Source organism: Rhinoderma darwinii, chromosome 3 (genome assembly GCF_050947455.1).
Source record: "Rhinoderma darwinii isolate aRhiDar2 chromosome 3, aRhiDar2.hap1, whole genome shotgun sequence".
In the NCBI taxonomy this organism is placed as follows: Eukaryota; Metazoa; Chordata; class Amphibia; order Anura; family Rhinodermatidae; genus Rhinoderma; species Rhinoderma darwinii.
Genome location: NC_134689.1, coordinates 27368980 through 27396243, shown reverse-complemented (window position 1 = coordinate 27396243; position 27264 = coordinate 27368980). Strand labels below are relative to the sequence as shown.

The following is a 27264-nucleotide window of genomic DNA, read 5'->3' as shown; positions in this document are numbered from 1 at the left end:
GTGACGGATCCGGTGCCAATGGTTTCCGTTTGTCTCTGTTGTGCAGGGGTTCCGTCGTTTTGATTCTGTCAAAACGACGAAACCCCTGCACAACAGAGACAAACGGAAACCATTGACACCGGATCCATCACCATTGAAATCAATGGTGATGGAAACGGAAACCTCTGGTTTCCGTTTGTGTCAGTCAGGGCTCCGTTCCGACAGAAAATTTTAACGGAACGGAGCCCTGATGCAGATGTGAATAATTAATTATAATATTAATTAATAATTATTTTTCTCATTTTATCTAATTCTCATAATCATTCATAACTATTCGCATTAAACCAATATTCACTTTAGGGAAATGGATTTTATCCTTGAATTACTAGATGTGTGATTAGGGAAGTATAAAATCAAAATAAATTTTTTAAAAACATTTCTATTAATCTGATTTGACATTAGAAACATTCGTCCACTTAGATGGATTATAGATGTCATTATTTCAATAAGTAGTTTATAAAATGTAAAAATATATCAAAGTCTAAATATACAGTAATCCTAGTGCAAAGATATTCCCCAGACACTGTGGGTTATTGCACAATATTTTTTCCTGCTGTAAGAATTGAGCAATCATCACCCTAAATAAAAAATATTGCCACATATATTTTTTTCTTCCCATTTTTAATCTAAACGTATTCTGTTTGCATAAAGAAGATGTATAGTGTGAAATACAAATTTATATTATTTTTGTATCCTTATTATGATATTCTGCTAATATTGTAAATTACGATATAGTATTGTATAATGCTATATGCTCTTTGCTGAGAGGGTACATCATCAAAATATAATATAGTACAACAATAAAAAAAAATGGACAATCATATACGGTTTAAAACAGCTAACAAAAATATATAAATTTAGATTTTGCCACAGTACCATTAAAAAATAGTAGATAAGCACGGGTCTATGTAAAGGGTGCCATTAATCAAAACTAATGCAAAGAAAAAGTGGAGAAACGAATTACACCTAAACTAAAAAAGATGAAGGTTGTGGTCTCGTGTTGCTAAGGGTAAGGGTATGTTCACATGTTGAGTCAAAAATGGCTGAAAATTACGGAGCTGTTTTCAGACAAAACAACCTCTGATTTCCAGCCATTTTTTAAGCTGAAAAAGTTTTTTCAGGCATTTTTTTGAGCCGTTTTTGGAGCTGTTTTTCTATTGACACAATGAAAAACAACTCCAAAAACGGCTCAAGAAGTGACATGCTCCTTCTTTTTATGAGGTGTTTTTTTTACGCAGCGTTTTCTAAACCGGCAGCGTAAAAAAACACCCCGTCTGAACGAAACCCCGTTTTTCTCATTGAATTCAATGGGCAGATAATTGTAGGCGTTCAGCTACAGTTTTTTCCAGAAGTATTTCGGAGCGTTAACGCCCTGAAATACACCTGAAAACACAGTGTGTGAACATACCCTCAGGGCTCACGCACACTGGTTTTTAATGGCTCAATACCGCCGAGTTATAAGGTGATGTAATGTGGCACCCAAACGCTTCTATGGGTCTCTACTGTACTACTGTGTGGCTCCGGTAACATATGGGGGGCATACTGAGGCTTTTTGTTGATTCTGTAGGAAATTAACCGCATGTTCTATTGGATGCTGTATTATGGAGCTATTATACCATACAGCAACTAATTCTGCCTTTTTACAGCCTCATATACTTGCTCTGCCCAGGTGCATAGCTATAGGGGGTTCAGAGGTAGCACTCAGGCCCTGGTGCCGGAGGAGCCCAAAGGACCCTCTGCCACATAAGAAGATTACAGTGTTGTAAGTGACACATAGTAGGTCGGGGACGCTAATTCAGATTTTGCATTGGCGTTCAGGAGCTACAAATTATGCCATCAAGTCAGACCATGTACTAACTTCTCTCTTTTTCTTTCCACTAAGTTTTCAAAAACAGGACAGCAACCCGGCATTTAAAGGTGCACATTATTGTGAAATGTGTTAGGCCTCATGCACACAACCATGTTTTTGTGGCCACAATTTACCCATTCATTTCTATGGTTTCCGCGGTCCGTACATTGGCTGAAAATACGGACCGCAAAAAGATAGGACAAGTCATTATACGGTCTGCGTTTGCGGTCCGGGCTCATTGAAATCAATGTGTGAACGGACTGTGATTTGCGGGTGGCCCGCCAATGAAACTCCATGGCCGTCCGTGCCGCAATTACGGGCCGTGTACACGGGCCGTGTACACGGCTACGGTCGTGCGCATTAGGCCTTATTCTGGTTTACTTTAGCAGTAAACTGCTACCGTAGGTGCAAAAATGCATATATAAACTTATTATTAATTGTACTTATCAATATAAGAAACAACTCAAAACTATGCTAAGAGTCATCAGCTTATTTTCCACTGTGTTTTCATTGTAGTTTTGCAGGAAGTCCGGATACAAAGAAATTCTGAATCACTGGAGGAACATACAAATATTGACCAGAAAAAAAAACATGATTCATATTTATGTATTAATGTAAGCTCTTCTGCTATTAAACCCGGGATGGTTTGACAAAAAAATAAAATAAAATTAAAATAATGTTAAAAAACATATAGCTGGACAATTTTAAACACAGAAGCAGAGCAATGAGATCAGAATGAGTAGTAGACCTCTTCCCTGCTTCGAGGTGGGCACGGCTACATCACCTCAATCGTTCCAAGAGAAATGTCGCAACAGTAGGATGCGAGATTTGAAGATGGTGGGAAAAGAACACCTAGTGTAAAATAACTGGCATTGTAAATTGCATTTCGAGTTAGAATATAGATATATCTTACATAAACTATTGCAATATATTTCATGACATTGATATTTTTTTTCAGTATAAGTGTAGTATAAAATGTAACATGCAACATAAAAATACAAAATATATGGACAGCACTGGTCTTAAGCATAACAAGTCAGTCACAGACAGACAAAACGCTAGCTTGTATCTATGGCTATAACTTCCCACCCATAATATTTTTTATTTTTTTGGTGGACGGTCCAGCCGTCACCATACCATTATATTTCCAAAATGAAATTGTTAATATAGTGCTGAGTAAGAAAAAAAATAAACTCCATTTATAAATATAGATGTAGCCAGGGACAGACTGAAAGGGGTCTGGGCAATAATGGTCACGGGCCTCTTACCATCCACTAAATTTATTATACGCTCGAACCTGGTTAACAGGTTGCAGGCCCTGCACCTAGACTTTAATGTTTCTGACCCAGAGGCTGTGGGTATCTTGGCCATGGGCCGAATGCCCACATGGTTAGTCAACTCCTAGATGTAGCTACATTTATAATTGGTCGCTATTACTCTGCTCTGAAGATAGAGTCTATTCCAGACATGGGGACATAGGAAGTTATGGTTGAAGTCTTCTGAAGAACCTAAATATACATAGTCACAATGCTACAGATGTGCAACTCTCTTGTTACAGTGCAGACACCAGTGCAATCTTAGACCGGTTAAAAAAAAAAATCCCATACCAACTGTCTAGTGCCCTGCTGGTAATATTGGATCACATTGACCAGACGGGAACTTTGATTTTAGCCACAAAATGGTTGGCTTCAATGAGTTTAGGCATCTGACGAAAGTACTTAGAAAAGTTGTTCTTCTTGTGGTCTTCTCCAGATATGTGTGCATTAATTTGCTGTTCAATATTGCACTTAGATCTTATAATAAAAAAGTTTTTTTTTTTTTAGCATAGTAGTTTTTGATCTTTGGTTTATTCTGGCATTATGGATGTGCCTTTGAAATTCATGGGAAACTTCCCAGGGATGTACCAAGACTGGAGTAGATCTTAGAGCAGGTAAATATTTTTTGGTCTTCACAAAAACATTGAAGTCCGGTTGACATTATCGCATAAAGTTGGAATATTTATTCCGAACAGTACATTGTGCCATGTTCCATAGTAAAGTAAGGTCCTTTCTGCTGGTATCTTCTACAGAAAGCTTTCCTCCACATCGTGCACTTGCTCGACTAGCTGGATATCACTCTGGATATCACTCTGGATATCACTCTCCACCTCTTGTTCTGGCTGCTCCAGAGGACTGTCGCAGGAAATCGTAGAAGATGTGTTGCCTTCTTGAAGTGTAGAGCTGGGTATTAAATACATACATATATATACCATTAGCTGAAATTACATTTCTGTTATCCAAATTGAACATTAGAATCACAAATTATTTAAATTATTTATTACATATATATATATATATATATACATATATATATATATATATATATATAATATATATTTTTTAATAATTTTGATGGTGCCTTTCTTTTATATTTTATATGACTCTCCATCTAAAAAAAATCCTGAAATACTGACGTTTTCACAATGGCCACTAGAGCACACACAATATCCTGACATTTCCTGTCTTCTGCAGCTTTCTTGTCAGTATTGCTGTGTAGACTGGGGCATATCAGAAGAGTCATCTCATTATCATTAGGGGGCTGGGGATTTAATGACAGCTCTATTGTACTGCTCGAGGCCTAGATAAAGGCAGGATAGCAACACTATATATTATACACACAGATAATATATATATATATATATATATGCTCTGCAGGCATTTTCCCTGTCACACCCTGGTCTCTGGAAAAGAGGGCTGTACTCCATCACTTCCTGGAGACTGTACTAGTCTATTGACACCTTTATGAACATTAAAGGGGTTGTCCACAGGATAGGTCATCAGTATATGATCTGTGGGGGTCCGACACCCGGACCCCGCACTGATCAGCTGCTTCGGTGGCCTCCGGGCACCGGATGTCCATGCCAGAAGCAGTTCGCTTAGATCACAGAATAGCAGCCGAGCTGCTGTGAATAGGAGCAGAGCTGCAGTTCTGCAGCACGACCGCTATGCAATGTACGGAGCCATCTGCTTCCGGCTCCATAGATAGCATACTATGCAATTTTAACTCACATTCATTGCAGCTGCAAATCCTGCTGCACTATCCTTACAGACAATACAAGAACATGGTAGCCCCCAGGGAAAAAAATGAATAACTACAATGTTTAAAAATAATAATAAACACTTATCTCTTACATACTTATATTTAGTACATGATACATTTCCCTAGGGTGTATTAAGTCTTTGTACAACCTCCAAGTTGTAATGAGCCATAATACTGCACCCATAGTAATCGATAGGGCCACACTCTACCTTTGTATGCCTCTAATTTAATACAGAGGTATACAGACACACGCTCCATTGGATGCCGTATTATAGACCCCTGGTTCCTTCTAAGCTGTGCACTCTGGAAATAACAGAGTTAAAAAAATGTATTGACTTTAGTAAAATGTTGTTGTAACCCTTTCCTTTCCAGAGTGCACAGCTTAGAGGGAACACTGATAAGGAGGTATATTACCCTAGAAGAATCCGGTATATCTCCGTAATACAGTGCCGTGGGTCGGCACCATACTCGGCACCATACAGCGGCATACAAAGTGCCTAGGACCTATTTGAGATTTGAATAATGTCAAATGGCCTGTGGTAAGCTATCGGAGAGGAGGGGAGAGGCATGGGAGATGTCCTGGAGGTAAGAGGGTGCAGAGGTAATGATAGGAGACACAGGGTTAGGGGCATACACCGTTTCATCCTGGTTGACTCACAATCTTATTCTAAAATGCCATTTCTGAATGTCTTCTTTACCTTGGTCGACTCTCTGAGTTCTCATTCAGCACATTATCAGAGTCCTCAGGCTTGGGATCAGGCAGAGGGATAATGTAATCGCTGCCATTTGGTTGCACAGCTGAGTATAGAATATTTGAGATACTTTCTCCTTCATAAACAGGGTTATTTATTTTAGCTGCTTGGGGCCTCACACGAACCACAGCAGGGTGATCACTTCTTAAAAATTCTTCATTAACTTGTTTGTATCGCTATAAAACATAGAAGAAAAATTACATTATTATCACATTTGTGTTCAAACTTAGGGAATGTTTCGAATATTTTATCCACTTTTACCCCTCTCTTACTGCTAAAAGTTATGCGTCTTGTTGAGTGTGGAATAAGTCATGCAAATTTTCTATCAATTACAATGCACAATATACCTGTTTGTAGCCATCGGCTAAAAGGTTTCCTGTCAGAGTCACTAAACTGGAAAAAGTTGGCCTCTTCTCAAATTTTTCATCCCAGCATTTCTGCATAATCTCATAGCTGTAAAGAAAAAGTTTCAGTTACTCTTTAAATAGGCTCAAGAAGTTTATAGTCAAAACATTAAATATATATATACACACATATTGTAAGTACGCCCTTACATGGTTTTAACATAAGGGCAATATGTGGACCATATACTAAGTACTGTAATCATTGGTTGGGCTGTGGGCCGTGTAAACAAGCACCGATAAAGGGAAGTCAACTAACTTATCAGTATGTTTTTGAAGTACGAGAAGAAACCAAAATACCCAGGGTAAACCCACGAAAACGCAGGAGAAAACTCTATGTAGATGTCACCCTTTGTTAGATTTGAACTCAGGACCCTAGTGCTTCATAGTAACAGTGGTAACCACTGACCCCCTGTTTTCTATGTATGATACACGTGTATTTGCTTGCTTTTCTAAAAAGGTTTTTATTATTTTTTTATAAAAATAAAAATTAAAAGATGAAAATCTAAATTTGTTGTAACTTACACATCTTCTGAGGCATAAGAAGGTCTAGACATCCGATAGCCTCGCTTTATGGCATTGTAGAACTGTTCATTCATTGGTAATTCAGGGTATGGTGTTCCACCTATAATAATAAATAATATATTAGCAATTATACATCAAAACACTGTGAGTCCTGTATATATAATTCTAGATGCAAATTGTTGATCTGAACTTGCGGTATATGAACAAAAAATAACATGGGGACATTTTAGAGGAGGAAATACTTTTTTTGCAGTGTGCATTGAGAGTTGTTTGGTATAGACAATTCATTTTCAAACCCTCTATAGGGCTATTCTTAATTAATAGATGGGGGTGCCCCATTCAGTAACCCGATTTATTATCCAGAAAAAAAAGAGCAGCTACTGAGACCATCTCTCTCTCTCTAAAGGACCTGTCACATTCATGAATTTCACAGACAACCCATTCAGTGGTATACGTAGAAGAGAGGGTCCCCATAGAAAAGATCAAAAGGGGACTCCGATTATGGTTCTGGGTTTAGCCACCCAGGACAGAAAAGCTTGGTATCCTCCCCTCCATGTCCCTTGCACCAATTCTCCATCCCTTTATTTGCTATTCTTTTGTGGAGGAGAGTCCTACAGGGCTGGGCCCCCTCTTTTCAAGTGCCCCGTAGCTGCTGTATGGACTGCCTATATCAGGGGTCTCAAACTCGGCCGGGTAAGTGGGCCGCATATAGGAAAAATGGGAAGTTGACGGGCCGCATTACTTTAAAATTTGATACAATACAAAATTATTGTTAATCAATCAGTTATTTGAACTACTATAACACTATATTACTATAATAATAATAATAATAATAATAATAATAATAATACTACATTACTATAATAATAGCGCTAGGTTTAAAATTTGAGATATTTCTCCATGTGCTTATTTCAACAATCCAGCTTTCCAGTTTAAGTGTCGCTAAATGCAGTCCGGCGGCTCAGTTAGCACACATGTCAAGATTGGGCAGCCCCTTTTTAGATAGTGCCGCAGCGCCCTCTGTGGATGCTGCCGCAGTGCCCTCTGTGGATGCTGCCGCAGTGCCCTCTGTGGATGCTGCCGCAGTGCCCTCTGTGGATAATGCAACACACCCCTAGATAAGGCCACAGTGCCCTCTGTAGATAAGGCCACAGTGCCCTCTGTAGATAAGGCCAGAGTGCCCTCTGTAGATAAGGCCAGAGTGCCCTCTGTAGATAAGGCCACAGTGCCCTATGTAGATAAGGCCACAGTGCCCTCTGTAGATAATGCAACACACCCCTAGATAATGCCAGTGTCCTCTTCAGATACTGTCACATACCCACTTGTAGATAACGCCACAGTGCCCTCTGTAGAGGCTGCCACAGTGCCCTCTGTAGAGGCTGCCAAAGTGCCCTCTGTAGAGGCTGCCAAAGTGCCCTCTGTAGAGGCTGCCCCAGTGCCCTCTGTAGAGGCTGCCCCAGTTCCCTCTGTAGAGGCTGCCCCAGTGCCCTCTGTAGAGGCTGCCCCAGTGATGTCAGGGGCTTGCCCAGAGCTGGAGTCCCAGGCAGAGCGCTAGTAGGCTCTTCCTGGGACTCCAGCTGTGTTCCTGACATCACTGGGACTCCTGCTCTGGGGAAGCCCCTGACATCATTGTCGATGTATGGACAGCGATGTCAGAGGCTTCCCCAGAGTCCCGGAGCAGAGCCGATAATAGCGCTCTGCCCGGGACTCCGCTCTGGGAAAGACCCTGACACACTGTCCATATATGGGCAGCGATGTCAGGGAATTCCACAGAGTCCCGGAGCAGAGCCGACACCAGCGCTCTGCTCGGGACTCCGGCTCTGGGGAAGCCCCAGACATCGCTGTTCATATGTGGACAGCGATGTTAGGGAATTCCACAGAGTCCAGGGGCAGAGCCGACACCAGCGCTCTGCTCGGCTCTGGGCAAGACCCTGACACACTGTCCATATATGGGCAGCGATGTCAGGGAATTCCACATAGTCCCGGAGCAGAGCCGACACCAGCGCTCTGCTCGGGACTCCGGCTCTGGGGAAGCCCCAGACATCGCTGTTCATATGTGGACAGCGATGTCAGGGAATTCCAGAGTCTCGGAGCAGAGCAGATACTAGCGGCTCTGTGTCCCGCGGGCCGCAGATGACAGCCCCAGGGACCGCATGCGGCCCGCGGGCCGCGTGCTTGAGACCCCTGGCCTATATGATACAGTATGTAAGCCATTGATCCCTTTTATTTCAATGAGAACTGCACAATACATAATTAAACACTTTAAGGTTCCTCCATACATTACAGAAGCAGGGCACTCTGTCATCAGCTTATTATCAGGGAACCCTTAAAACAAACAGGTCCGGCGTTAGGGGGGACAAACTTGGCAATTACCCAGGGCCCCCATCCTCTCAGGGCCCCATGCCCCACTATAGCAGCCATAGTGGCTGCTACGGGGCTCGCGGCATGAGGGGGCCCGTGCCGCCTGGCACATAACATTTATGGGACGGGTGGCATGCACCCCCTCATGCCCGGTGGCGTCGTTAGCACAGGGGGGGGCGCAGGATAATTAAATTCTATAGGCTGAAGGCCACGTTAGGCCTGCAGCCTATAAGATGCTGGGACGGAGTCACTGCGCGGGCCGGTGTGATGACGTCACTGTGTCACGCTGGCCTATGCAAGGGTTCAGTCTGGAGGCTGTGTGGAGCCTGTCTAGGCTTAAAGTTTGAAAATAAATAAATAATAAAATAATAAATAAATATGATTTTTAACTTTTCAGATACATTTTTCTAGTAATAATATAGTTTTACCCTTAAATATTCTTTATATTTGTGATGATCATTGTCTACCATAAATTTTGATATATTACATGTCTATTTTAGGGTAATATGGTAAGGGCTAGTGTTACAATGATTGGCGAGGGGGTATGTTTATTTTGGGTGGGTATTTTACGTGTACTTATTATTAAGTTTTGTTGCACTTTATGTTACTTTTATTTTCTTATTATTATGGTCTGTCCCTCAAAGGTCAGAAAATGACTTTGGGGGACTTTATTTTATTTAATTTTTATTTTACACCATTTTTTTCCAATATAACGGGCTGCACAGCAGGGGTAATCAGCCCTATTATAGTGACTATTGTCACTAACAGGGCTGAGCTGGGTCTAGTTAGACCCTGCAGCAGCCTCCCACTAATGGCACCAGGTGATCACGTGACCCGGCTGCCTCTATTCTATACACAGCACTCATTGAGCGCTATGTAGAAATTATCTGAGAAGATAGAAGCAGCCGCGCCGTAAATATACTATGGCGCAAGTTTTAAGTACCCCGATCACTAGACTTTTATATTCAGCCGGTGGTCTGGAACAGGTTAAGATTCACACTTCGTTTTTAAAAACTGTGAATGAGATCAAAGGGTCCATGTCTCAAGCTTTATATTTATGGATAGGGAACGTAATTTTTCTTCATTGATGCAAATACCTGTCATAATTGTTCTCAGGTTTTACAATTTCTTCATACAGTGTGCATTTTTGCATAGTTAAGGCTTTGTCCACACTAGTGTCATGGCTTCCATTTATATGCCTGGCATGTGTTCAAATGGATCCCATTAAAGTAAATGGAGTTTATCAAGATTTGCTGGTATTGTTTTGAAGCAGCAATTCTGGAAAAGCTGGCAGAAACCCCAAATGGTAGTCGGAGCGGAACTATTTTTGCAGAATTTCTCTATGTTCAACATTGAAATTAAATTTACTCTTTTTGTACATCACTCCCATTGTCTCAAAGTACAGCTGTAAGCCCAGCACGCCAATGAAGGCTAGGGCTTCTTTTGGTGGCACTATGGTCACGTTCAAATCATGACCATCCTGCACCCTCATTGTTTCCCTGTAGAGATGGTAATGACCTGGTAAGAATTCTCATAATTATTTCAAGTTGCCTGTAACTTAGTCATTTTACCAAACTCATTGTATTTTCACAGTGGCCCTAATTTATGATCAACATTCGTCTTACCCAATGTGAATATTTCCCAAAGAAGGATTCCAAATGACCAGACATCGCTGAGAGTTGTGTACAGATTGTTGAAAATGCTTTCGGGTGCCATCCACTTCAGAGGAAGGAATGTCTACAATGAACAAAATATATTCGAGCAGTTATAAAACTTGAAATACATGTTGAGTTTTACACATTAAGGATTATCTAAAAACAGAAGTTCAATCAAAACAAAAAATTTCAATTAATGTGCAAGAATTAATATATTGAGTAACAGATTTCTATAAAAGGTTAATATTCCCAACGATAGCAACTATTGGCGCCATCATGATCACCTTTTTATATCTTTATGCGCTATGACGTCTGTGTTCACTTCCTCTTCAATCTATACTAGCCATTTAGAAGATAATGCCGTATCTGGTGACAGCTATAACATGTTGCTCAATGAACCAGAGGTATAGCTTGTTGTTTATGGGCCACCCTCTCAATAGTAATGTGCTGTTTTTTTTGCAATTATTCTGCCCTATGTAGAATTCCTGCCTCTCAACATTCCCATATATCATGGGATCGTCCTGCGAAATGGGTTTTAAAGGGAGGGCTATGCAAATATACTCTAAAATGGGTGTTTCTTACGAATCAGGGCAGGGCTTAAAGACTATGTACACCTTTGAAATCGTTTCTTTTTTTTTAAAATAAAATTGTCCATCAGTATGATTGGTGCAACTTTCTAAATACATTTTATTAAAAATTATTTTTACTGTTTGAGATACAGCTGCTTTGCATCCTGTATACAGAGCAGCTGTATCTTCTGCTGAATCCTGTATCTGTCAGTCCCGCGGGACTGATGGGTTCAGGGTCAGCAGGTCCTGTGTGTCTCTGACATGCAGAATTAAGCTGTTATTGATCATATCTAGGTTTATAACTTAGATGTGATCGATAACAAGTGGATCCAGCCACTGAACCACCAGTCCCGCAGACCTGACAGATTCAGGTCTTAGTGAACTATACAGCTTCTTTGTATACAGGACGCAAAGCAGCTGTATCTCAAAAAGTAAAAAATATTTTTTAATAAAATGTGCACCAATCCCACTGATGGACAATTTTATTTAAAAAAAACAAACAACTATTTCAAAGGTGTACATAGCCTTTAAAATGTCCCTTGGGTGGGGATTCTAATGTTAGGAAATATTAGAATCTATTATATATGTTTAAAAGGTGTACATTTGGCAGTGCTATCACTTTTGACGCCAAGAATAGCGCTGCATGGCGCACTATTCTTACCGTCAAAACAAAGGAGACATCGATGGAACCATCAATGGGGTAGCTCCAGCGCCATTTAGATCCTTCATAGGATGAATCCGGCAAGGCGCCACGGCTTCCGTTATCAAGGATAGTGCTGTCTACATTTATTACATTCAATTATTATAAAACACTTTACAACGCTATAATAGAGCTATTCTCATTTGGTACATGGGCTTATACGTGACAGCAATCACTACACCCCGTATAGCTATGACAATGTATGGTACCCAGTGCAATATAAGAATCCATGTATGGTACTCAGTCTTACAGACAGACATCTCACCACTATGTGGCTATTACATATATTTAACATTGTGTCAGTGTAGCCAGTGGTATACCGTAAAACTTTAGGTAAAGGTGCCACAGGTGATTAAATGTTATATAGCCTTAGTACTATATAATATATATGTGTGTCTATATTTTAAATAGTTTTCACACATACACACTCGTCAAAATGTCATGTTGAAATGAAACTTGGAAGCCTTTATTCTAGATTGTATTGCACAATGTATACCATATACTTCTGCTTACGAAAGTTTCAGACGTGTTCTTCATTTTAAACAAGAAGTGTAGGAGGCAAGCCATAAAGCAATACATAACACAATATTTAAAGTTATAAAGTTCAAAGAAAGGAAACTAAGGCCCTGTTCACACGGAGTATTTTGACGAGCTTTTTGGCGTGGAAACCGCTCCGCAAAACTCGTCAAAATTCGGCCGAAAATGTCTCCCATTGATTTCAATGTGAGGCAGGGGGGGGGGGGGTGTTTCTCCCGCGAGCGGTAAAACCGCCTCGCGGGTGAAAGAAGGTACATGCCCTATCTTCGCTCGTTTACGCCTCTGACCACTCATTTCGCTGATTTTTTTGCCTGTTGCACTCAATGGGCGCGATTGAAAAACACAGCTAAAATCGCGGCAAACGACGTGCAGGAAGAACAAAATCTGCCTCAAAATCCCAAACAGAATTTTGAGGCAGAATTTTCCTCCTGCAAAAAACTCTGTGTGAACTCTGCCTTAAGAACAAGAAAAAGTAGATAGTGGAGACTTGAACAAAGTCCTAAATTATTGCTGCATTTACTTAAGGACCAAGTTTATTAGCACCCATATCACCCAAATAAACCTTTTACTAACATTTTTTTACAGAAATGTGCCAAAAATTCCACGTGTAAAATTTACCCAAAGGCGATTTTCTATTCCTATTTATTTAAAAAAAAATCTGATTAATATTGCAATCTGGGTTGTGGAATGGTATGTCTTGCCTGCTGCTAAGCTGCTTTCTGCCTCCTCTGCTATTAACATAGTACCAATCCAGCCTCTGCTAATACAGACTAGTTGCTAGTTATACATTGCTTAGCAGCCATAGTCTCTTCAATGTGACATTGAAGAGACTAATCTAATAGGTGCTTTGCTGCTGATTTGTTTTGTAAAAGGTCTATTGTTTGCAAAGTTATGAGCATTTTTCTAAATGCTAATGTGGCTCTAATAGCCAAATAGGAGGTGACTCTTTCCTTTCTCTCTGGGCGGTGTAGTGTTTCCTGTATGACGCTGTCCAATCAGTATACAGCTTCTCCCCCTTCCCTGCCCTGCAACACAGCGTGATCATATAGTATACAGCTTCCATTCCTGACTGTGTATTCAACTGGCGATATCTCCGGTTGTGTCACAGCTAGAACTGCGATCCTAGTGTCATATGAAAGACTAGAATCTCCTCTTTCATATGCTACAAGAACCACTATTCTAGGTGGTCCACAGCCCAATATGGCTGTTTGAAGTGATCCCCCTTCCCTCCAGCCTCAGTCTCTCACACTGTGTGAAGCAGCTTCATGCTGATAGGACAGTGTTAAAGGCTGTAAAGTAGCTCCACCTCAGGAGAGTCGCTAGGAACAGATCAGCAGCACAGGACAATTTTTTCAAGCGGGTGCACGTCTCCTAGGTCACAGTCCAAAAATGACCCCTCAGTCAGAACAAAAAGAAATTGAGACAGCACTACCAAATATTCAAAATGAAGATCCTTTTATTCCACGTGTGTGCAACGTTTCAGCTCAATGCGAGCCTTTCTCAAGCAGGAGAGTCGCTGGTGTTGACACCCACTTGTCTAATAAAAGCTCATTTACATATTTAGAAAAACGTTTTAGGACAATTTTCACTAGCATTATCAGTGTGACAGCACCTTTTAGATAAGCTAGGAGATAGGGCATTACTAAACTTGTGACAGATCCTCTTTTTTTTTTTTTATTTTTTTTTTAAGTTGTAGAAGCTTGTAAAAAGAAAAAAAAAAAGTTTGAGCCAGCAAGGGTTGAGCATTTTCATCACTATGAAAATACCAAACTAGCGCATGTTCACAGGTTGCGTATTGGCTCTGTAGTTTTTTTTTTCTTTATCAAAGATTTTTATTTTGAAAATATAACAATACATAAACATTTCACGGTTTGTGCAAAAAAATAGAAATTTGCACGCAGTGGAATACATTTAAGTGAAGTATGTGACAGATCCTCTTTAAGAAAATTGTCTACCTAGGATTAATTAGATCTACAGCTCAAGGAGGAATGGCCACTAAATACAGAACAGATTTGAGTCAAGGTGACTTTGCAGGTCCTAAATAAGACCTATCTCTTACTGGCCTTAGCACAGTGCTAGGGCAGCAAACGGAATCATTGCCCCAGGCCTAGCTACAACAAAGGAGTTTATCCTAATAGCAATTTGGAATTCTTTATTTGCTATCAATTAAATGTAAACAGCTTTTGAAAGACTTTTTAAAAAAAATAAAATACATAACATCATTAATTATCTCTATTGGGTTCTTTAATATGGATTTTTTAGATAGGCTTGGTTTTTGCTTAAAAGGAAAGTCAAGTAAAAATGGCTAAATTAAGGTTATTGATTAGCAATGAAAAATATGGCTGATGGGTGACAAACCTTAAATTTCCACTCTCTTGTGGAGATCTGGTGTTATCCCTTACATATGGTAGAAGGGCAAGTAATGCGTAGTCATACATGATACCAACACTTCTGATCCCAGGTGCCAGGAAGAGAAAGACGTAGGCTGGGTCTTAATGTGGGATCATTGTGCTTCTTAATAAAAGAGCTATGAATAACTCAAAGACCATTTTCAATAAGGAGAAATTGGAAAATAGGCATTGAAAAAAAAACAACTTACGTTGCCTTTGGAAATGTAGTTGGAGTCTCTCACAATGTCTCTGGCTAACCCAAAGTCACAAATTTTCACTAGTTTTCCCTCACAGATCAATACGTTCCTTGCTGCCAAATCACGGTGAACACACTGTGGATTAACACATATGGACAATACTTAGTCAATTATCAAACTGAACTAACAAGATGCAAGTTTAACAATAGTCCTGATAACCTGAAGACGTCCTGAGGAATGATGGTTATGTTCTGATGAATATTGGTGTTAATTTTCTGAGAAATACTGGTGGTTATATTCTGATGAGTACTGGTTACGTTCTGATGAATACCGGTGGTTATTTTCTGATGAATACTGGAGGTTAGGTTATGTTCTGATGTATACTTGTGGTTATAGTCTATGGTCTGATGAATACTGGTGGTTATAGTGTATGGTCTGATGAATACTGGTGGTTATGTTCTGATGGGTACTGGTGGTTAAGGTCTGATGAGTACTGGTGGTTAAGGTCTGATGAGTACTGGTGGTTATGGTCTAATGAGTACTGGTGGTTAAGGTCTGATGAGTACTGGTGGTTATGTTCTGATGAGTACTGGTTACGTTCTAATAAATACTGGTGGTTATGTTCTGATGAGTACTGGCGGTTATGTTCTGATGAGTACTGGCGGTTATGTTCTGATGAATACTGGTGGTTATGGTGTGGTGAATACTGGTGGTTATGTTCTGATTAGTTCTGGTGGTTATGTTCTGATGAGTACTGGCGGTTATATTCTGATGAGTACTGGTTACGTTCTGATGAATACCGTGGTTATTTTCTGATGAATACTGGAGGTTAGGTTATGTTCTGATGTATACTTGTGATTATAGTCTATGGTCTGATGAATACTGGTGGTAATAGTGTATGGTCTGATGAATACTGGTGGTTATGTTCTGATGAGTACTGGTGGTTAAGGTCTGATGAGTACTGGTGGTTAAGGTCTGATGAGTACTGGTGGTTATGGTCTAATGAGTACTGGTGGTTAAGGTCTGATGAGTACTGGTGGTTATGTTCTGATGAGTACTGGTTACGTTCTAATAAATACTGGTGGTTATGTTCTGATGAGTACTGGCGGTTATGTTCTGATGAGTACTGGCGGTTATGTTCTGATGAATACTGGTGGTTATGGTGTGGTGAATACTGGTGGTTATGTTCTGATTAGTTCTGGTGGTTATGTTCTGATGAGTACTGGCGGTTATATTCTGATGAGTACTGGTTACGTTCTGATGATTAATGGCGGTTATGTTCTGATGAATACTGGTGGTTATGGTGTGGTGAATACTGGTGGTTATGTTCTGATTAGTTCTGGTGGTTATGTTCTGATGAGTACTGGTGGTTATATTCTGATGAGTACTGGTTACGTTCTGATGATTAATGGCGGTTATGTTCTGATGAATACTGGTGGTTATGTTCTGATTAGTTCTGGTTGTTATGTTCTGATGAATACTGGTGGTTATAGTCTATGGTCTGATGAATACTGGTGGTTATGTTCTGATGAGTACTGGTGGTTATGTTCTGATGTGTACTAGTGGTTAAGGTCTGATGAGTACTGGTGGTTATGTTCTGATGAGTACTGGTTACGTTCTAATAAATACTGGTGGTTATGTTCTGATGAATACTGGCGGTTATGTTCTGATGAGTACTGGCGGTTATGTTCTGATGAATACTGGTGGTTATGGTGTGGTGAATACTGGTGGTTATGTTCTGATTAGTTCTGGTGGTTATGTTCTGATGAGTACTGGCGGTTATATTCTGATGAGTACTGGTTATGTTCTGATGATTAATGGCGGTTATGTTCTGATGAATACTGGTGGTTATGGTGTGGTGAATACTGGTGGTTATGTTCTGATTAGTTCTGGTGGTTATGTTCTGATGAGTACTGGTGGTTATGTTCTGATGAGTACTGGTGGTTATGTTCTGAGTACTGGTGGTTATAGTCTATGGTCTGATGAATACTGGTGGTTATAGTCTATGGTCTGATGAATACTGGTGGTTATGTTCTGATGAGTACTAGTGGTTATGTTCTTATGAGAACTGGTGGTTATGGTCTGATGAGTACTGGTGGTTATGGTCTGATGAGTACTGGCGGTTATGGTCTGATGAGTACTGGTGGTTATGGTCTATGGTCATTCTTAATACTGGTGGTTATGGTCTGATGAATACTGGTGGTTATGCTCTGATGAGTACTGGTGGTTATGTTCTAAAGAGTACTGGTGGTTATGGTCTGATGAGTACTGGTGGTTATGTTCTGAGCACTGGTGGTTATGTTCTAAAGAGTACTGGTAGTTATGGTCTGATGAATACTGGTGGTTATGTTCTGATGAGTACTGGTGTTTATGGTCTATGGTCTGATGAGTACTTTTGGTTATGTTCTGATGAGTACTGGTGGTTATGTTCTGATGAGTACTGGTGGTTATGGTCTACGGTCATTCTTAATACTGGTGGTTATAGTCTGATGAATACTGGTGGTTATGCTCTGATGAGTACTGGTGGTTATGTTCTGAGTACTGGTGGTTATGTTCTAAAGAGTACTGGTGGTTATGGTCTGATGAGTACTGGTGGTTATGGTCTGATGAGTACTGGTGGTTATGGTCTGATGAGTACTGGTGGTTATGGTCTATGGTCTGATGAATACTGGTGGTCTATGGTCTGATGAATACTGGTGGTTATGAACTGATGAATAATGGCGGTTATGGTCTGATGAATACTAGTGGTTATGTTCTGATGAGTACTGTTAGTTATGTTCTGATTAGTACTGGTGGTTATGTTCTGATGAGTACTGTGGTTATGGTCCGATGAGTACTGGTGGTTATGGTCTGATGAGTACTGGTTACGTTCTGATAAATACTGGCCACCTTTCGATGATTACTTGTTAAGTTCTGATGAATGCTGGTTATGTTTTGATGAATACTGGTTACATTCTGAAAAATACTAGTTAGATTTTGAGGAATACTGGTTACATTTTGATGAATGCCAGTTAGATAAATACTGTATGCGGTTTAATCAATACTGGTAACGTTATTATGAATACTGGTTAAATTTTTATAAATACTTGTTATGTTCTGATGAATACTAGTTCGATTTTGATGAATACTGGTTACGTTCTGATTGACACTGATTCCGTTCTGACGAATACTGATAACCTTCTAATGAATGCTGGTTACTTTCTGATGAATACTAGTTAGATTTTGATGACTTCTGGTTACGTTCTGCTGAATATCGATTATGTTCAAAAAATACTGGTTACGTTCTGATGAATACTGGTTATGTTCTGATGAATACTGGTTACATTCTGATGAATGCTAGTTAGATTCTGATGAATACTGGTTATATTATGAAAAATACTAGTAGGATTCTGATGAATCCTGGTTACGTTCTGATGAATGCTAGTTAAATTCTGAAAAATACTAGTAAGATTCTGAGGAGTACAGGAATACTGGTTAAGTTCTGAAGAATACTAGTTAAATTCTGTTATATACTGGTTACATTCAGATAAATACTGATTACGCTCTGATGAATACTAGGTAAATTCTGATGAATACTAGGTAAATTGTGATAAATACTGGTTACATTCAGATAAATACTGGTTCAATTCTAATAAATTCTGGTTACAGATCATTGTTTACATTCCAATGAAGACATGAGCAGACCACAGCATGGCTTAATAGAATTAGGGGAACTAAACAGTCCACCTTAATGGTCACGTATAAGAATCAGAGAATTCGAGTATATACATAGGCTAGGCTTACATAGTGCAATGTGACTGGAAACCTGTCATTTAGACATGCTCCTTTACATTGACTACATCTTGTATGTTCTAATAACAATGAACTTTTCGGTGAAAGACTACTAAATGTCATCCCAAAGTGCTGATGAGGGGGAAGGGTAGCTTGCCAAATATGCACTTCCCCTCATGGAATCCTCTAAACAAGGGCATCAATATAAGAGTGCAGAGGTAGCATTCGCACCTAGGCCTTGGTTCCTTAGGGGCCCAAACGCTCATCTGCCACACAAGGAGACACCAGTATTATCAATGGCACATGGTATATGAAAGGCCCTGTTACAAATTTATCATTTGGGCGCATGTTTCACCTCTACCTTTAAACGTTTTAGCAGAGCTAAAAGGGGTCAAATGCCAAACTTCCCTGGGGCATTGACTAAAACCAGGAAGAGCCGTCTTGTGGTTGGCACTTCAAGAGGCCATTAATGTAAAATTGTTTATCTATGAAGTGACGTTGCAGTGACTTACATTCTTAGAAGCAAGAAAGTCCATTCCATTGGCAACTTGGTAGCTGATTCCAATTAAATCAGTAAAACTGAGGACCGGTGATTCATTGATTACAGTGGAATAACTTGTCCTTTCTGGAGCTTCAGAAAAATATATTAGGTAAAAAAAAATATTTTAATTAATATTCAGTATTTATGAGCATTAGGCCTCATGCACACGACCGTGTTTTTGCGGCCGCAATTCCCCCGAAAATCCACGGGAGAATTGCGGCCCCATTCTTTTCTATGGGGCCGTGCACACGACCGTAGTTTTTGCGGTCCGTGCACGGCCCGGGAGCCCGGACCGCAGAAAGAATGGGCATGTCTTATTACGGCCCGGTTCTGCGGTCCGGGCTCATTGAAAACAATGGCCGCGGCCATGTGCATGTCCCACGATTTGCGGGCGGCCTGCGGCTGACAGTCCGCAGCCGGCCGACCCGAAAATCACGGCCGTGCACACGGCTACGGTCGTGTGCATGAGGCCTTACACTTCATATTATGAAGTCAATTCCTTTCCATACTATATGTCCTATTTGGGCAATGACATGTTTAACATCGCTGAGCTTTCCGGTAATGCTTTTCTATGCAGATTGAATGGCTGTGTGCTTGATTTTATGCGCCTGATTGCAAAGGTTGCATCAGAAACACCAGAACTGAATAATTAAGAGGGGTGTCCACAAACTTTTGGCCATATAGTGTATGTTTACTATCTAAGCTGAATGTGAAATTAGGAAGAGGAATTGTAGGTAGCAAACAATAGTAGGTGGATTTTATTTTTTTCAACTTTACTATGTAATTATGCAAATCTTATGTAATGTCTCACCATCAGTCATTGATCTCAGTTTGAGTATCAAACACCCCTGTCTATGAAAGATTTCCCATTTGTATTTACTTGCTTATGGGGTTGTCTGAGATTAGGATTTTTTTCAGAAACAGCGCCACTCCTGCCCCTAGGCTGTATCTGGTATTTTATTTCAGCCCCATTCACTTGAATTGAATACCGGGCAAAGCATATGGACAGGAAAGGGGCTGATTCTAGGAAAAAGTAGACAATTTCGTATTCTTAGCCAATCCCTTTAAATATTTCCCTATTGTTTTTTAAACTTTTTGTAAAATGGATAAAAATATGTTCTAAAAATACACTTGGATTGTCTTCTATGATGCATTACTGACCAGAATTGGAGTAATTTTCGAGTTCATAGGTGGTTCCATAGTTGCAGGGTTCTATCTCAGCATATTTGATTTCATCCTTAAGGTCCAGCATTGGTACATAGTAAATGTCATCCTTGCTCATATCCATGTAACCACCATCACTTTCTACAGAAACTGTAATGTGACTAGAAGAGAAGATAAAGAATCAGCGTAATGTGGCTATTTGGACAGATAGTTGGCTCAGGACATGAAACCAACACGGAAAAAAACCTGCGTGGACAATGAAGTAGACTTCGATACTAAAGAAAGTTCAAGTTGAAAGTGTTGTAAGAAATATAAACATGAGTACAAAATGAAGCTCTTAGGTTTTATGCTAGGGACAGTCTAATGCTATGGTTGATTGACTATTAGACATTATAGTCTTATCTCCAGTGTTCTGAGCAATGGCTTGGTCCAAAAGTGTAAACATTTTGAAGATCTGATTTCCTATACCCTGATGTCATCGGTATAGCCCTAAAAATGTAAACATTGGTTTGGATTGGTCTAGCTATGTGCTCATGTTCATGCTGGACCAAACCAACCCACTGATGATTTTTGTTGAGTTGGTTTGGTCCACCCATCTTATTAGTCTTATACCCTGATAAATGATCATTACACATAATAGAGTTCCATAGGATAACAGTAGATTTATACAGTTAATAGTTCTACCTTGACATTCTTTCCCCCGTGGATGCATTACTGTAGACGTCATTTTCCTTCCGGCTCTTGTCAGCATAGTACTGGAGGAAAGTATGTTTGTTCTTATGTAAATAATCCACAAGATCTCCATACCGGCAGTATTCTGTTACTATGTATATAGGTCCTAATAAAAAAAATATAATAAAACACTAAGGCCCCCTGAACACAGGATGGAAATGCAGCGGATTAAAGCATCAGCCATGTAGATGAGATTTTATCAAGTGTCATCTACATGATGCAGAATTTTTCTGCACGTAAATTGACCTTAATGAATGAGCGTGCAAGTAAATACGCCACCCCAAATCTGTCACAACACTGATCAACAGAGTCTAAGGCTACTCTATGGTTTTCGCCAAAGCCCACCGCAAGGTAGGTTGGATTTTGCAGCATAGGACTAAGGTTGTTTTAACAGAGTTCGGTGTTGGATAAGAGGTGCAATGCAGGCAAAACCAGAACAGATAACAAGACAGACAGAGGGTAAACAGAAAGTCCAAATAACAAAGCTGGGGGATATCAGGAATTGTAGAGGTCAAAACCATCCGGGAGCAGAAAGTCCAAATCAGTAAGCAAAGGGTAATTCAGAGACAAGCTGAGGTCCAGTTCCAAAAAGGCCAAATAGTCAAATGTATAGTCAGAAGCTTGATCAAACACATGTAGCAAGGAAATTCACAAGCAAATAAAACAGAACCAACCCAGATTTAAATACTCCACCCTCCAATCAGATAGGAAGAAAGAAAAATAAGTGCGATAGGCACAACAACTAAAACCAGAACCGCCCAGAAGCTAGACTAGTAGTCATGGTAATCTTAACCAGATAGACGTTTCCTAACACACAGATTGATACCGTCAGAACTGATTGGACAATGTCAGTCAGTGCAGGGAGACACCCCTAACTGGTAACACCCAGTTGTCAATTTATTCATAAATTTCCAGACGGAATAACAGAGGAACAGCCCAATGCAGAGTTCTAAGAAAATATGCTCCAGCATTGTCATTTCATGTGGAATACAAGTTTTTACTAAAACAGACATGTCAAGGGGAGCTGACAGGCCCTCTTTAAAAGTCTAAACTTGATGTATTATTATAAATTCTCCTAACCAGGGGTATATCTATATTCTACATACCGGCTCATTAAAAATTGTATCTGCCTAATATGAATTAGTCTGGATTTTATAAGCTCCATAAATGATCTCATCAGGACCGGATTTACTTATAGCCATAGTAGTCATATGTCTATAGGCAGATCTGGAGGAAGGAGCGTCTGCTCAAGGGAATATTCACATATGAATACACTAAACAGTATATTTTCATATACAAATTGTGTATAATTATATGTTAATCATTCAATAACCCTATTGTGGGAGTGGGAGGAGGACACCAAGAAAGGGGCAAGAGGAACACTGCAGGGGGCGCAATATGTTGTGAGAAGCAATGCAATGTTCTGCTTTATTTTTTAATAGACAACAAATATTTTAAAGCTATATGTGATTGTAGGTGTGGCCTACTTGATGGGCGGAGTTTACGGTGCCAGATAATCTGTACCTACAGGATCTTGAGATGGATCTAATCAAATCTAATCGAATGGATCCAAGTATTACCTAACTTATTCACTGTATAACCTGATATAGAATGTCGTTCAGTTAAATTGTAAATTCACCGCCTGAAAGAACGATTAAAATATACTTTATTAATTTCAAATTAATAAAGTAAATTTTAATCGTTCTTTCAGGCGGTGAATTTACAAGTATTACCTAACCTACAAAAATGTTTTTCCTAATATTTTTCCTGCAATTACTAAGGGCCTCTTCACATCTGCATTAGCGGCTCCATTAGGGACCAAAAGTACCGAAAACAATAGCGCAGCATGCTGTGCTATGTTTTCCGGTAAATTGACGGACAACATGACACCATAAAAGTCGATGGGTTCCGTCGGGCGACAATGGTGTCTGTCATTGCAACAGAACCGACACACGTATTTTCGTTGTTTTGCTCATCTAACGAAGAACAACGGAAAGACGGACACAGATGTGAACAGGCCCCAAGGAAGTCGTTTTAATAGAGATCAGAGGAGTCTCCCTATAGTTAGAAAATGCAGGCACTAACTTGTGTTTGTTACCACAGCACTCTCTAAGGGGTCAGATGATATTTCGAGGATGAACACCTGTATTTACCTCCTTTGGTGCATGCAGCCAATAAGTTGACAATATTTAAGTGTGGACCGAGATGACTCATAATCTTCAGTTCGGACATAAGAGCCTGTTTCTCGCTGCTCCGAGCAGTGGCTGCAAAACAGCAGAATTTACAGACAAAAAATTTATTTTAGAAGGAAGGAAGAAAAACTCCATAATCCCGGGCACGAAAAATTCTTCATAACTCACATTTCAGCATCTTTACAGCTACTTTTGTGGTTGACTGAGCGTGTCCTAATCCGTGAGCTGTAGCTTCTACCACTCTGCCAAATGCTCCAGATCCAAGTGTTCGGCCTGAAAATAATAATTGAAGAAGCTGAATTATTACAGCAATGAACTCTTTCGTGACTACGGGTTTTTCACATCTTATATAAATGTCTGTGTATGTGTGTTTGGTTCTTAACCAGTTCCAGACCAACCTAAAAACAGAATACATTGGTGCGGTTCGCTTATAACTCAAATGTACCCTATATATGGCATTTACAGATCTCTGCTGGATTCTTCATCTGGGGTGTACATAGAAATAATAGGGCTCCATAGCAAGACACCACAGGCCCCACTGATACCTCTGTCAAATGTACTACGCCTTTAATAAAGTTAATGTCTACCATACTGTTCTTAGGTCCAAAATTCTGTGTTGGTTAAATTTATAATATATCTGTTTATGAGAGCTCTGCAGTTTGTAGTTTAATAAATTATATAATTCTGGCTGCATGCAGCCACCACTAGGGGGAGCTAACTGCCTATGGATTTATACAGCAAGTTCTAAAATCAATGGGAGTTGTAACTCTTCTTCCCGATGGGAAAAGAAACCCACCTACTAGAGGAGGGGACTTATATAATCTAGGAATATGGCACCTGACCGAGCTAAACCAATCCTCAGGGGGCGTAACATCTACCCCATAAACTTAACTCCTTGTCAAAATCTGTATACAAAGAGTACCCCTGAGGCCGCTGTAGGTAACCAGTATTTGTAATGTTGGGGGTAAGGAACAGACAAGTGAGCCCTAATCTACCCGCCACTCAGTCCCTGCCTACTTGCAACAACCCGCCCTAGGCGACGGGGTACAACTGGGCGACGGTCCCTACGCTCAATAAGTGCACGACAGACAAACAGAAGCAAGGGAAAAGGGGCAGTTGCCCACGGCAACACCGTGAGCAAAAAGAGTGGTGAACGAGCCGAGTCAAACCAGGAGTGTACGAGGTACCAAACGCAGAGCAGGAGAGTACTGAACAAGCCGAGTCAAACCAGGAGTGTACGAGTTGCCAAACGCAGAGCAGGAGAGTAGTCAGTAAGCCAGGGTCAATATGAAGCAGGGTCAAATAGTTCAAGAAGCTGCAGCAGGGCCAGGAAACCAAACGAGAAGAATCACAAGAAGAATCACAAGCAAGGAGGAACAGGAAAGGCAGGTATAAATAGACAGAGGGCGGGAGCTAGCTCCGTCTGGCCAGGCTGTGATAGGCTCTCCCACTCCTAAGCCTGCCATCCTGAGTGGTGGAAGATGGAGTCAGTCTCACAGACATAGAAGCAGGTGCAGACTGATTACCTATGGGCGTAGATACAGAAGCTGTGCCTGGCAGATCCTTAACAGTATTATGAAGAAATTCAGTAACTGCTCCCGTCCCACCACAAACCCCATAGCAAGTACGTGCCCTGATCTTTTAGTAAGTACGCCACTATTTAATGTAATTGCCTTACAGCTCCCTCCCATCTTGTATCACCTGTTCATCCTGAGTTCTCTGGTTCTTGACTATAGTGCCAGAATTACTGACGCTTACACAGCAGAAACAATGAGGAAATAAGTGGAACGAATCAGATTTATATGCCATTAAGGATCTGTTACTGAATAAAATAATAATAGACCCTACACAAGAGACATCACAGGGGCAAATATCTACAGATAACTTTTTGGGGGTAAGAGCCCGTTAATTATTAAATGGATTCAATGGTTATAGAAAATGAAGTTTGAACCTTTTGATACGTATGGCTGTGAGCATTTGTGCTGAAATGACATATTACACAGTTCACTGAATGGGGACCATTTTTTGTGTGTGAAATAATGAGAATTTCTAAGAATACAATTAATGAACTCACGTGCGACAGATCAATGCCCAGTAAATAAATGAAACTAAGAGAACTTATAATCAAATGTAATTATTACAATATATTAGACTAGACGCTTGGATGTGTACTGACTAGAGTTAAATACCCTAAATAATCATGGAAATCACATAGTTACATAGTCACGACAGTTTTCTGGCACATTTGCATTATAAAAAATTACATACCATGCATTGAAAAAAAAGGAATGCCATCCACATACCCCAATAATTTCTAGCCAAGTGCCCAATACAGTGCGAACTACAGCCCCCACTTGCCACGGAAATTCACCTTTCACAGCCTTATGAGAATTTGAATATCTTGCGTCTATGTTGCTTTAGTACCAAATCGATACGCACGCACGCCAATAAGCCTATCAGTATGTTTTTGGAATTTGCCCTTTGATGGGTTGTATAATTATTTTTTTTAATCATTTTTTTCAGTATAAAAAAGTTAATATCATACATCTTTGTAAATTTCATCAAAATATAAGTGTCCCCACTCCCTTCCTTCAATAGACTGGGGGAAAACAAATGCAGTATACCTGTGGTTATGCAGCAGCAGCAGAGTATATACAGTAAACTGCAGGTGTGTTAGTGCTGATAGTTGTTGCTTAGTAAACAGCGACACCTACAGGTGAAAATAAAATATGCAGTAGCTGGGGATTAGAGGGGTGGTCTGGTTGCGAAAACTCATTGTCAAATACCTTATTAGGAAATTCTGAGTTAATAGAAGGGGTTTATATTTTCAGGACCCTTATCTTTCAGCCAGAACTGGCAGCAGCTGCAAAGAGCGTCTCTTACTCATGGGAACCCGACCAGTCGTTTCATTACACACGGCTCTATTGATATTAATGTAATGTGTATACTTGTTCACTTCTGCAGTGTTGCTACAGGGGAAATAAACAACTTTTTGCTGTGTTCTACCACAAATTACAGCTGATTGCTGGGGACACCCTGTCTTCAGATTATCCCCGGGGAGTCTTCTAACAAAAAAGGGTATTGTCCAAAGTGAACAGCCCCTTTAGGCCTTATTCACACACTACAGATTCTAGGAGGTTTTTTTTAAGCCAAAACCAGGAACGGAAACTGAACAGAAGAAATGAAAAACGGCTTAAAAATAGGCGTTAAAAAATGCCCCGTCGGAACAGAACGCCGTATTTCCCATTGAAATCAATGGGCAGATGTTTGTAGGAGCTCTGATTCCGATTTTCCAGCCATTTTTCGGGACGTTTAGGGGCCGAAAAATGGCTGAAAATAGCCTGTGTAAACATACCCTTAAAGTGCCTCCTCTCCTTTGTTAGTCTATTCACCTCTGTATTTTTATTGTAGCTGGATCTCCAATTTTACTCCGCTCATGCAATTTTCCTATAAAGCTTTTATTTTTATTTTAAGAGGGCAGGCTTATAAAGAGGACGCAGGGCCACCTGCAGGCTGACAGATTTACTATAATTTATGACAGCGGGCTTCTGTTTTAACACCACTCTAAGGCCCCATGCACACGACCGTGCCCACAATCACGACCCGCAATTGCGGGCACGGCTGGCCGCCGACTGACAGCCGCATTTTCGGGCCGTGCTCCCATACAAAGCATGGGAGCACGGCCCGCAAAATGCGAAAGAACGGACATGTTCCATAATTCCTGGAACATTTCCGCGGCACTGACACCCTTCCGTAGTGCTACGATAAGGTGTCCGCGTTCAATGAAAGTGAATGGGTTCCTTTTCGCGGA

At 40.3% G+C, this 27264-nt stretch overlaps 1 protein-coding gene across 1 annotated transcript in view; it reads right to left on the bottom strand.

The window, feature by feature from the left end:
• Window positions 1–204: 204 nt before the first annotated feature.
• The window catches only part of PDGFRB (platelet derived growth factor receptor beta), a 124527-nt gene continuing 97467 nt past the window's right edge, over window positions 205–27264 (bottom strand). Inside the window, exons 13-23 of the mRNA XM_075856176.1 lie at window positions 23622–23726; window positions 23415–23525; window positions 21214–21367; window positions 20527–20690; window positions 19337–19455; window positions 15066–15188; window positions 10631–10742; window positions 6645–6744; window positions 6066–6171; window positions 5665–5894; window positions 205–4107 (exon numbers count right to left, since the gene is read on the bottom strand). Coding sequence (XP_075712291.1) covers window positions 3951–4107; window positions 5665–5894; window positions 6066–6171; window positions 6645–6744; window positions 10631–10742; window positions 15066–15188; window positions 19337–19455; window positions 20527–20690; window positions 21214–21367; window positions 23415–23525; window positions 23622–23726 — 1481 coding nt within the window. The 3' untranslated portion in view covers window positions 205–3950. The remainder of the gene's footprint in view (window positions 4108–5664; window positions 5895–6065; window positions 6172–6644; window positions 6745–10630; window positions 10743–15065; window positions 15189–19336; window positions 19456–20526; window positions 20691–21213; window positions 21368–23414; window positions 23526–23621; window positions 23727–27264) is intronic.